The sequence below is a fragment of the Ranitomeya variabilis genome, chromosome 4 (genome assembly GCF_051348905.1).
Source record: "Ranitomeya variabilis isolate aRanVar5 chromosome 4, aRanVar5.hap1, whole genome shotgun sequence".
Classification (NCBI taxonomy): domain Eukaryota; kingdom Metazoa; phylum Chordata; class Amphibia; order Anura; family Dendrobatidae; genus Ranitomeya; species Ranitomeya variabilis.
The window spans coordinates 215,042,385-215,055,562 of NC_135235.1; the positions used below are offsets into that span (position 1 = coordinate 215,042,385).

Sequence of the window (13,178 nt, forward strand, 5' to 3'; positions counted from 1 at the left end):
GCTCTGGCAGTGCTCCTCCTGTTCCTCCTTGCACAAAGGCTGAGATAGCGGTCCTCCTGCTGGGTTGTTGCCCTCCTACGGCCTCTTCCACATCTCCTGGTGTGCTGGCCTGTCTCCTGGTTGTGCCTCCAGCCTCTGGACACTACGCTGAGAGACACAGCAAACCTTCTTGCCACAGCTCGCATTGATGTGCCATCCTGGATGAGCTGCACTACCTGAGCCACTTGTGTGGGTTGTAGAGTCCGTCTCATGCTACCACGAGTGTGAAAGCGCAACCAACATTCAAAAGTGACCAAAACATCAGCCAGAAAGCATTAGTACTGAGATGTGGTCTGTGGTCCCCACCTGCAGAACCTCTACTTTATTGAGGGTATCTTGATAATTTCCATTAATTTCTATCTGTTGTCTATTCCATTTGCACAACAGCATGTGAAATTGATTGTCAATCAGTGTTGCTTCCTAAGTGGACAGTTTGATTTCACAGAAGTTTGATTTACTTGGAGTTATATTCTGCAGTTTAAGTGTTCCCTTTATTTTTTGAGCAGTGCATATACATATACACATATATGTGATTAAAAAATGTCAGAACTTTGATTAAAAAAATTGTGATTTGCGTCACCCTTTATTTCGAGTAGTAACATATTTATTCTTTTTTTATGCATCTAGCTGTATATTTTCTTAATTGATACAATTTTAAGGTATATATGAAGCTTGGATTGCCTCAGTTGCAAAAATGCGGCCGCTGATTTTTATTTTTTTGCATTGGCAGTCATCTTATGGGATAAATATCTTAAAATTGTGTTAGTTTGGACAATTATGCACAGGGTAATATCAAATATGTCAGTTCCTGAGCCCGTTCCATACAAGTCGTTGTAGTTACATCTATGTATAGGCAGGGAATTATGTGAACCGGTGTATATAAGATTCATAGATAGATTCTCTATGGGGTTAAGGTCAGGCGAGTTTACTGGTCAATCAAGCACAGTGATACTGTTGGTTGTAAACCAGGTATTGGTACTTTTGGCAGTGTGGACAGGGGCCAAGTTCTGCTGGAGAATGACATTTCCATCTCCAAAAAGCTTGTCGGCAGAGGGAAGCATGAAGTGCTCTAAAATTTCCTGGTAGACGGCTGCACTGACTTTGGTCTTGATAAAACACATTGGACCTTCACCAGCAGATGACATGGCTCTCCAAACCATCACTGATTGTGGAGACTTCACACTAGACCTCCAACAGCTTGGATTGTGGCCTCTCCACTCTTCCCCCAGACTCCGGGACCTTGATTTCCAAATGAAATGCAAAATTTACTTTCATCTGATAACAACACCTTGGACCACTGACAACAGTCCAGTTCTTTTTCTCCTTGGCCCAGGTAAGACGCTTCTGGCGCTGTGTATTGGTCATGAGTGGCTTGACACAAGGAATGTGACACTTGTAGCCCATGTCCTGGATATGTCTGTGTGTTTTGGCTCTTGAAGCAATGACTCCAGCAGCAGTCCGCTCCTTGTGAATCTCCCCCAAATTTCTGAATGGCCTTTTCTTAACAATCCTTTCAAGGCTGTGGTTATCCCGGTTGCTTGTGCACCTTTTTCTACCACACTTTTTCCTTCCACTCAACTTTCCATTAAATATTCTTGGATACAGCACTGTGTGATCAGCCAGATTCTTTAGCAATGACCTTTTGTGGCTTCCCCTCCTTGTGGAGTGTGTCAATGACTGCCTTCTGGACATCTGTCAAGTCAGCAGTCTTCCCCATGATTGTTGAGCCTACTGAAACAGACTAAGGGACCTTTAGAAACGCTTAGGAAGCCTTTGCAGGTGTTTTTGTTAATTATTCTAATTTACTGAGATAATGACTTTTGGGTTTTCGTTGGCTGTAAGCCATAATCATCAACATTAACAGAAATAAACACGTGAAATAGATCACTCCATGTGTAATGACTCTATAGAATATATGAGTTTCACTTTTTGTATTGACGAACTGAAATAAATTCACTTTATGATTATATTCTAGTTTAGTGAGAAGCGCCTGTATAATGCATCCATATATTATCTGCACAAACAAATAATTATCTAATGGCTGCCTATTCTGATAAAATGTCACCATTTTTTCAATACAGAGGAGCCGGAGCCCTTTTTTGATAAATGTCACCTTACATCTCCCATCAGGGCAGCCGAAGTGGCCATTTCCATCACTGAGATAGCTAATTTGATCCCGGTGCACCTCTGACAGATACAATTGTCCCCGTAATACCATCTATTAGTAGAAAAATCTGAAAGGACCCTCCACAGCTCCATCATACTCTCCATATTAAACTGCCGGGGCTCGAAATAAGCAAATCCCATTTTCCCCGCGCTATAGCCAGCAGGCCTCAAGTCTTTCCAATCTCTGCTGCCACGGTTAGAGAGATGAGATCTCCACCTCCACCCACGGCGTGTTCATTAATAAAATCTTGTTTTCTGTCACCGTGCCAGTATACACGGATATTAGCTGCTGATTAATGCTGGGAATTCTGATCAGAGATCGCGCTTCCCGAGAATGACCGAACTGTAACCATTGTGGCCTTCAATAAATTATAATTACACTAGATCCTCGCTGCATATGAAGAAGGATATAGGCTGAAAATAGGATCAGGTAATGAAAACAAACAGCTTGAGGGGTTGTATGGAATTAGAAAAAACATGGCTGCCTTCCTCCAAAAACAGAGATTCTCATTCCTATAGGCAAGACCAGATATTGCAGCTTGCACACTTGACTGGGGATGAGCTGCAAAATCAAACACAACTTATCAACTGAGGTGGCGATGCTTTTGGAAAAGATTGTGAAGTCTTATTTTCAATGTTATACACAAGGAAAGACCAGTGATGTACCTACTAGAGGAGAAAGACCAGTGATGTACCTACCACAGGAGAAAGACCAGTGATGTACATACTACATAAGAAAGACCAGTGATGTACATACTACAGGAGAAAGACCAGTGAAGTACCTACCACAGGAGAAAGACCAGTGATGTACCTACCACAGGAGAAAGACAAGTGATGTACCTACCACAGGAGAAAGACCAGTGATGTACATACTACAGGAGAAAGACCAGTGATGTACCTTCCACTGAGAAAAACCAGTGATGTACCTACTACAGGAGAAAGACCAGTGATGTACCTACTACCTACTACAGGAGAAAGACCAGTGATGTACCTACTACAGGAGAAAGACCAGTGATGTACCTACCACTGAGAAAAAACTAGTGATGTATCTACCACTGAGGAAAGACCAGTGATGTACCTACTACAGGAGAAAGACCTGTGATGTACCTACTACAGGAGAAAGACCGGTGATGTACCCACTACAGGAGAAAGATCAGTGATGTACATACTACAGGAGAAAGACCAGTGATGTACCTACCACAGGAGAAAGACCTGTGATGTACCTACTACAGGAGAAAGGCCAGTGATGTACCTACTACAGGAGAAAGACCTGTGATGTACCTACTACAGGAGAAAGGCCAGTGATCTACCTACTACAGCAGAAAGACAAGTGATGTACCTACTACAGGAGAAAGACCAGTGATGTACCTACTACAGGAGAAAGACCAGTGATGTACCTACTATAGGAGAAAGACCTGTGATGTACCTACTACAGGAGAAAGACCTGTGATGTACCTACTACAGGAGAAAGACCAGTGATGTACCTACTACGGGAGAAAGACCTGTGATCTACCTACTACGGGAGAAAGACCGGTGATGTACCTACTACAGGAGAAAGACCGGTGATGTACCTACTATAGGAGAAAGACCAGTGATGTACCTACTACAGGAGAAAGACCAGTGATGTACCTACTACAGGAGAAAGGCCAGTGATTTACCTACTACAGGAGAAAGACAAGTGATGTACCTACTACAGAAGAAAGATTAGTGATGTACCTACTACAGGTGAAAGACCTGTGAGGTACCTACTACAGGAGAAAGACCACTGATGTACCTACTACAGGAGAAAGGCCAGTGATCTACCTACTACAGGAGAAAGACCTGTGATGTACCTACCACTGAGGAAAGACCAGTGATGTACCTACCACAGGAGAAAGACCAGTGATGTACCTACTACAGGAGAAAGACCAGTGGTGTACATACTACAGGAGAAAGACTAGTGATGTAGCTACTACAGGAGAAAAAACAGTGATGTACATACTACAGGAGAAAGACCAGTGATGTTCCTACTACAGGAGAAAGACCAGTGATGTACCTACTACAGGAGAAAGACCAGTGATGTACATACTACAGGAGAAAGACCAGAGATATTCCTACCACTGAGAAAAGACCAGTGATGTGCCTACCACAGGAGAAAAGACCAGTGATGAACCTACCACAGGAGAAAGATCAGTGATATACCTACCACAGGAAAAAGATCAGTGATGTACCTACCACAGGAGAAAGACCAGTGATGTACCTGCTACAGGAGAAAGACCACAGGAGAAAGACCAGTGATGTACCTGCTACAGGAGAAAGACCAGTGATGTACCTACCACAGGAGAAAAGACCAGTGATGTACCTACCACAGGAGAAAAGACCAGTGATGTGCCTATCAAAGGAGAAAGACCAGTGATGAACCTACCACAGGAGAAAGATCAGTGATGTACCTACCACAGGAGAAAGACCAGTGATGTACCTGCTACAGGAGAAAGACCAGTGATATACCTACCACTGAGAAAACACCAGTGATGTCCCTACCACAGGAAAAAAAAACAGTGATGTACCTACCACAGGAGAAAGACCAGTGATGTACCTACCACTGAGAAAAGACCAGTGATGTACCTACTACAGGAGAAAGACCAGTGGTATACATACTACAGGAGAAACACTAGTGATGTAGCTACTACAGGAGAAAAAACAGTGATGTACCTACCACTGAGAAAAGACCAGTGATGTCCCTACCACAGGAGAAAGACCAGTGATGTCCCTACCACAGGAGAAAGACCAGTGATGTACCTACCACTGAGAAAAGACCAGTGATGTACCTACCACAGGAGAAAGACCAGTGATGTACCTACCACTGAGAAAAGACCAAGGTACAGTGTGGCAATTATGATTCATAAGAGGGATAGTGTTCACATTTTATGTAGGTGCAATTATTTATTCAGTGTACAGAGTATGGGTAGATATTTTTACGCCGAGGTCCTTTAAAAAAACAGTTATTAATTGGGGCATCATGTCGAGAGGTGCTACAGAAGACCAGAAAAAGGTGTAGTCTGCGAAGATGAGTTGTGTACATGGTGTCTGGACAAGATGAAGAAAAAGAAAAGAATGACTCCACACAACGAAGATGTCGCCAGGAAGATTTCTGTATGTAAATGTTTATATATGATGCTGAATGCATCTAATCAATACTGTGGTTCTTGTATGGTCCACAGTCTGATAATGACTGGTAGCAGAAACTCACAGTGTATCCTTATCATTGTTAAGGATATACTAGAAGTTGTAGTTTCATCAGAGAAAAGTATATATGACAGGTAATGAGCTGACATTGCAATTGATTGCTGCACTAAGATTCGTTCGGTATTGATATACTGATGGCAGTTCTAGTGCTGTTTTCATGTACTGTACTGATGGTGGTTCTGGTGCTGTTTTCATGTACTGATGCTGATGGTGGTTCTGCTACTGTATTCATGTACTAACATGATTCTTGTGCTTATTTCAGGTACTGATAGTTGTTCTGGAACTGTTTGCATTTACTTATAGTGGTTTTGGTGATGTACTCATGTACTGATGATGGTTCTTGTGTTGCATTACTTCATAGGAGTCAGTAATTTGTCCTATATACTGCCACATCAAGCAGCAGGAAAACAAAGAATAGATCCTGAGAAAAAAAACAGTAAGACAAATGGGTAACCCTGTGTCAATTCTAAAATTGGAGCTTGGTTAAAGAGCAGTTTAATGCTGTGACCTCCAGGCACCTCTCACAGTGCTGCTGGTACTACATGCCCCGGTGGCTTGGAACCTTGGGGACCAATTTTATGATTCAGATTTTTAACCCCTTAGTGACGGAGCCAATTTTTTGAAATCTGACCAGTGTAATTTTATGTGGTAATAACTCTGCAACGCTTCAACAAATCCCAGTGATTTTGAGATTGTTTTTTCATGACACATTATACTTTATGATAATGGTAAATTTAGGTCAATATGTTTTGTGTTTATTTATAAAAAGTATCAAAAATTTTAGAAAAATGTTCAAAAATTTGCACTTTTCTAAATTTGAATGATTATCTCTTTAATCCAGATGGTTATACCACAGCAAACCATTAATAAATAACATTTCCCACATGTCGGCTTTATATCAGCACCATTTGTAAAATGTTATTTTATTTTGTTAGCATTTTAGGAGGTTTAAAAATGTAGCATAAATTTTTCATATTTTCAAGGAAATTTACAAAATTACTTTTTTTAAGGACTTATCCATGTTTGAAGTGATTTTAGGGGTCCTATATATTGGAAAAACTCCAAACGTGATACCATTTTAAAAACAGTACCCCCTGACATATTGAAAACTGCTGTCAGGTAGTTTATTAACCCTTCAGGTACATTACTGGAATTAATACAAAGTGACATGACAGAAATTAATATGTGGATTTTTACCACCTAAATACCTCTAACTTCTGAACAGATTACTACAGTCGTCAGACTCTAAAGGTACCTTCACACTGAACGATATCACTAGCGATCCGTGACGTTGCAGCGTCCTGGCTAGCGATATCGTTGATTTTGACAGGCAGCAGCGATCAGGATCCTGCTGTGCCATCGTTGGTCGGAGCAGAAAGGCCAGAACTTTATTTCGTCGCTGGATCTCCCGTAGACATCGCTGAATCGGCGTGTGTGACGCCGATGCAGCGATGTCTTCACTGGTAACCAGGGTAAATATCGGGTTACTAAGCGCAGGGCCGCGCTTAGTAACCCGATGTTTACCCTGGTTACCAACGTAAACGTAAAAAAAAAAAAACACTACATACTTACATTCCGGTGTCTGTCCCCCGGCGCTGTGCTTCTCTGCACTGTGTAAGCGCCGGCCGGCCGGCCGGAAAGCTGATTACAGCGGTGACGTCACCGCTGTGCTTTCCGGCTGGCGCTTACACAGTGCAGAGAAGCACAGCGCCGGGGGACAGACACCGGAATGTAAGTATGTAGTGTTTGTTTTTTTTTACGTTTACGCTGGTAACCAGGGTAAACATCGGGTTACTAAGCGCGGCCCTGCGCTTAGTAACCCAATGTTTACCCTGGTTACCAGGGGACTTTGCATAGTTGGGCACTGGAGAGCTGTCTGTGTGACAGCTCTCCAGCGACCACACAGCGACGCTGCAGCGATCGGGATCGTTGTCTAGATCGCTGCAGCGTCGCTAAATGTGACGGCACCTTAAGGCTACTATTTGGTCATGAATTACCATGGCAAACATCAGTACCACAAAATCATGATCTGAGGGCACCAATTTGGATAAAGAGGAAGCCCTCACACTCTTTTAACCATTTATAATGTTGTAGTTACTATTGACAGCAGCATCTAAGGGGTTAAACAGATTTGGATGGTGCAAACACTGATCGTGGCTGATACAGCAAGTTGTCAGCTATAGTGGACAGCTGACAGCTGCTACATTGTCACCTGTATGGGGAGGCTATTCTCTTGTATCTCAGGTTAGTTAAAAGACGTATTGGCTGTCATTAAGGGGTTAAAGGTATAAGACTAATATACTGTATATGTTGCGAGAGAGCACAAGACTCTCCTCAGCTCCTCAGTCCTTGCTTTGCTGAATGTCCTACATTCAGTATCTATAAATGTGAAAATTGCGGCAAATGATGTTTCCACTGAGCGAGCAGCATCTTGTAATCTCTGCTCATTTTCATCAATAATTACGGACCTTATGTGCATAACACTGATTACATGATTAAACAAGCAAACGATGCATGGACGCCAACACATTCTTCAGGACACCAAGGTCAACATCAAATTAAAGATCCTGGTACAAAAAGCACACATCATTTATACAATTTGGCAGTGATGGAAGAAGATCCTAGAGTGATTTTCTTGCCCTTTTTATTAGGGCATGTGGACACTGTAGAGGAGGAAGGTCCCCTGCTTACGAATCAGCTTCTCCGAACCAAAGCAATGAGGTGCAAAGTTTGAACCTAATGTTGGTCTGTACTTGACTATTACCTTCTATTGATACTTTTCCTGCCTAAAGAACCATAGTACCGTATATGGTGCCCATAAACCATTGCCATAAGGTGTCCAAATTACCCTACCAGGCAGCTTGCTAAATATCCTTACAAAAATCAACAAACTAGAGAATTTACCTTTACAAAATTTTCAGAACCATGCGTAGAAAAAGGGTGAGGTTAAAGGAGTTTTCCAAGATTTTAAAAAATTTGCCCCAATTTTATGCATATTTTTTTTACTAAAATCCATGTAATTATGGGTAAAAAAAATCATTTTTTTTCTATTGGGTTCCATTAAACATTTTGCACCTTTTCCCTTCTACAGCCTCTGTGTTGGAATGTCTATTACTGACTGCAGAATGAATAAATTGGGAATCCGTCAGTAAGCTCAGTATTTTTGATGGGCAGTTTGTGACTCCCCAGACAGTTCATGGTCCTCTAAGATGATTTATGACCAAAGACCAAAACAAAGTGGAATCTGCAGGAGAACAAAAAGCCTGTAAAAGGAAAAAGGTGCAAAATTTATAATGAAACCCAATTGCAAAGCCCAAAATATATGCATTAATGGGGAAAAAAAATCCATATGATTGTGGAAGAAAATTCTCCCCGCCAAAATTCCTGGGTGAATATGAAAATTGATGAAATGTAAGACTTAAGTGATTGGACTTAATTGAAGGTTGGGTTGTCCACATGGTATTACTCACCCGATTGATCAGTTCTCCCACCATGCCTGTCCAAGATCCATTTGACTCAGGAGCTCCATACAACCCGTCTTCAACCAGCTTTATTTTATAGTTGAACCTCAGGAGTGCAGCTAGCTCCATTAACATCTCCGCACAGAAGCCTTCATATTGGTCATTGCCAGATAGGGATCGGTAATTTGTTTTGCGCATCATGTATGGATTCTCCTGGAAGGAAAAAGGAGATAACACGGTTAGGTGGATGAGACGGTGGGAAAAAAAAGGCGTTGAATCTGTGATTACTTCTACAGATGGGATGAAAACAGAAGAAATCAAAATGCAGAGCTATAAAAAAAAGCCCGAACTAAATAAGCTGAAGAATGAGATTGTCAACCGTGTTATATAAACCTGCAGGTAGCCGAGATATAACATCTAGAGCAATCACCCCAGATTTACGGAGCTGCTAAAATATTTATACACACTGACCAAGATATATATATATAGGATTTAACATACGTAGAGGTTTCTAAAGAAGCTATGAGATACTTACAAGAATTGTGGTTACTACTAAGGTCTTGTTCTCCAGTGTGTCCGATATGTTTATATCCAAACTGGTGGCATTCATGGCCAACGTACGGTTTGAATACCAAACACCAACCTGCAAGAATGAAATTGAATAACAATTGCTAAAATTTTACCCAAAGTTTTTAATATTTTACCAAAAGTTTCTCTTTAATTCAAAGTGAAAATAATAAATGGTCAGACTTTGACCAAAGATTGGTCCTCAAAAGTTGTCTAAGTGGCAAAATTGGAACATCTACCCCTCAGTAAACAACCTTGAAAGACACCAATACTTGCCTCTCTATGGCCATCTAAAGCCTTCTCCAGGATGCGCAGAGTGTAGTTTGTCCTTTGTCCTTTGCTGTTAAACTCTACTCGTCCGGTCAGTCCATCATACTCTACCTGGGAGGATTAAAAACAATAAAAGAACATCAAGGAAGAACTTGGAACAACTATGGACAACACCTTTCTAATAAATACTGATGAGGTTACGATGTGGTGGGATGAGAGAGACTATAAAGTCCTCCAGAAAAAAAAGCTTGGAATTTCTTAAAACAGAAGATATGTCCATGTCATTAGTTCCTTCACAAATCACCAAAATGAGGTCTTACTCCATATTTTGGTACAAAGGACTTGGTCGCCCTAGGCTTTAGGACTGCTTCACTACTGATGTGACTCCCGATTATAACCAAAGTCATCGCACTCTGCCAGATCCATCACATGACGGACTGACTTCTAATGAGAATCTGTAATTCGTTCTGATGTTGCTACTGTGGCTACCGTAGGCTCCGAACAAAGCGTCTGACAGAAGTGTGAACAAAGCCCTTATCACACTCTTACAGTTGTAGGATTGTGTGGGGACATTGTCGCTGCCTATGGTATAGGGGCATGGTGGCTGCCTCTGGTATAGTGGCACTGTGGCTATGGTATAGGGGTACAGTGGCTGCCTCTGGTATAGTGGCACTGTGGCTGACTCTAGCACAGGGGCATAATGGTTGCCTCTGGTATAGGAGCACAGTGGCTGGCTCTGGTACAGGGGCATAATGGCTGCCTCTGGTATTGGGGCATGGTGGCTGCCTCTGGTATAGGGGCACAGTGGCTGCCTCTGGTATAGTGGCACTGTGGCTATGGTATAGGGGCATGGTGGCTGCCTCTGGTATAGGAACACAGTGGCTGACTCTGGTACAGGAGCATAATGGCTGCCTCTGGTATAGGGGCATAATGGCTGCCTCTGGTACAGGGGCACGGTGGCTGGCAATAGAATAGGTGCACAGTGGCTGCCTCTGGCATAAGGGCACGGTGACTGCCTCTCTTTTAGGGGCACGGTGGCTGCCTCTGGTATAGGGGTACGGTGGCTGCCTCTGGTAAAGGAGTATTATGGCTACCTCTGGCATAGGGGCATGATGGCTTGTTTAGTTGATGTACATTGTGGCTGGCTCTGGTACTAGGGCACAGTGTCTGGCTCTGGTACTGGGGCACAGAGTCCGGCTCTGGTACTGGGGCACAGTGTCTGGTTCTGGTACTGGGGCACAGTGTCTGGTTCTGGTACTGGGGCACAGTGTCTGGCTCTGGTACTGGGGCATAGTGTCTGGCTCTGGTACTGAGACACAGTGTCTGGCTCTGGTACTGGGACACAGTGTCTGGCTCTGGTACTGGGGCATAGTGTCTGGCTCTGGTACTGAGACACAGTGTCTGGCTCTGGTACTGGGACACAGTGTCTGGCTCTGGTACTGGGGCATAGTGTCTGGCTCTGGTACCGGGACACAGTGTCCGGCTCTGGTACTGGGGCACAGTGTCTGGCTCTGGTACTGGGGCATAGTGTCTGGCTCTTGTACTGGGACACAGTGTCCGGCTCTTGTACTGGGGTCAGTGTCTGGCTCTGGTACTGGGGCATAGTGTCTGGCTCTGGTACTGGGGCATAGTGTCTGGCTCTGGTACTGGGGCATAGTGTCTGGCTCTGGTACTGAGACACAGTGTCTGGCTCTGGTACTGGGACACAGTGTCTGGCTCTGGTACTGGGGCATAGTGTCTGGCTCTGGTACTGAGACACAGTGTCTGGCTCTGGTACTGGGACACAGTGTCTGGCTCTGGTACTGGGGCATAGTGTCTGGCTCTGGTACCGGGACACAGTGTCCGGCTCTGGTACTGGGGCACAGTGTCTGGCTCTGGTACTGGGGCATAGTGTCTGGCTCTTGTACTGGGACACAGTGTCCGGCTCTTGTACTGGGGTCAGTGTCTGGCTCTGGTACTGGGGCATAGTGTCTGGCTCTGGTACTGGGGCATAGTGTCTGGCTCTGGTACTGGGGCATAGTGTCTGGCTCTGGTACTGGGGCATTGTGTCTGACTCTGGTACTGGGACACAGTGTCTGGCTCTGGTACTGGGGCATAGTGTCTGGCTCTGGTACCGGGACACAGTGTCCGGCTCTGGTACTGGGGCACAGTGTCTGGCTCTGGTACTGGGGCATAGTGTCTGGCTCTTGTACTGGGACACAGTGTCCGGCTCTGGTACTGGGGTCAGTGTCTGGCTCTGGTACTGGGGCATAGTGTCTGGCTCTGGTACTGGGGCATAGTGTCTGGCTCTGGTACTGGGGCATAGTGTCTGGCTCTGGTACTGGGGCATTGTGTCTGACTCTGGTACTGGGGCATAGTGTCTGGCTCTGGTACTGGGGCATTGTGTCTGGCTCTGGTACTGGGGCATAGTGTCTGGCTCTGGTACTGGGGCATAGTGTCTGGCTCTGGTACTGGGGCATAGTGTCTGGCTCTGGTACTGGGGCATAGTGTCTGGCTCTGGTACTGGGGCATTGTGTCTGACTCTGGTACTGGGGCATAGTGTCTGGCTCTGGTACTGGGGCACAGTGTCCGGCTCTGGTACTGGGGCACAGTGTCTGGTTCTGGTACTGGGGCACAGTGTCTGGTTCTGGTACTGGTGCCCAGTGTCTGGCTCTGGTACTGGGGCATAGTGTCTGGCTCTGGTACTGGGGCAGCATCTGGTTCTGGTACTGGGGCATAGTGTCTGGCTCTGGTACTGGGGCACAGTGTCTGGCTCTGGTACTGGGGCACAGTGTCTGGTTCTGGTACTGGGGCACAGTGTCGGGCTCTGGTACTGGGGCACAGTAATTTTCACTGTTATGGAGGCATTGTGACAGCCTCTATTAATGGGTTAAGTGAGTCTGACTTGCTATGGGGAAACTGTAGCTCTATAATTGGAGAACACACTGTTTTTTGCTATCGGGGCACCTAGGCTGGCACTGTTTTGGCGACGCTGGAGTGGCCTCTGTATTGGATGACTGTGGCTCTCTCATTTTCCATGCTGTAGTCCATCACTGTTTTTGGAGTACCATTTCGATATCTCTTTAATTGTTTAATGGCGTATTCCCATCATATTAAGTCATAAAATATCACTAGAAAATCTTGATCTGTTGATCTCCAACTTCTGGGACCCCCACCGCTGATTAGGCACAGCGTGACTTGAAGAGTAGCTGCATTTTCACAAAACTTTTGACTTGTCATAGACATATGTCAGACGTTTTGATCGGTGGGGGTCCAGGTGCCGAGACCACACCAATTGTTAAAACAGAGAAAGAAAAGCGCTCAGCCGAGTGCTGCTCTCCTCCAGGACAAAAGACGGGATTAATAGTCTACGAGCTCCTCTTCAGCTAACGAGGAGAGACAACCCTTGGTTGAATGCTTCTGACCTTCGTTGAAAGTGACCAGTGGGGATTTCGATGGCATGTTAAGTTT

The 13,178-nt window shown here is 44.5% G+C and overlaps 1 protein-coding gene across 7 annotated transcripts in view; it reads right to left on the bottom strand.

Annotated features, from left to right (window-relative positions):
- The window catches only part of GRIK5 (glutamate ionotropic receptor kainate type subunit 5), a 291,864-nt gene that overhangs the window by 64,211 nt on the left and 214,475 nt on the right, over positions 1–13,178 (bottom strand). For all 7 annotated transcript variants that reach the window (XR_013214619.1, XR_013214618.1, XM_077259912.1 and 4 more), the window contains 3 exons: positions 9,735–9,839; positions 9,427–9,534; positions 8,901–9,104 (listed from right to left, as the gene is read on the bottom strand). Coding sequence is in view for 5 of the 7 variants with exons in the window: in XM_077259912.1 (XP_077116027.1) it covers positions 8,901–9,104; positions 9,427–9,534; positions 9,735–9,839 (417 nt within the window). In the remaining 2 variants the exon portion in view is untranslated. The remainder of the gene's footprint in view (positions 1–8,900; positions 9,105–9,426; positions 9,535–9,734; positions 9,840–13,178) is intronic.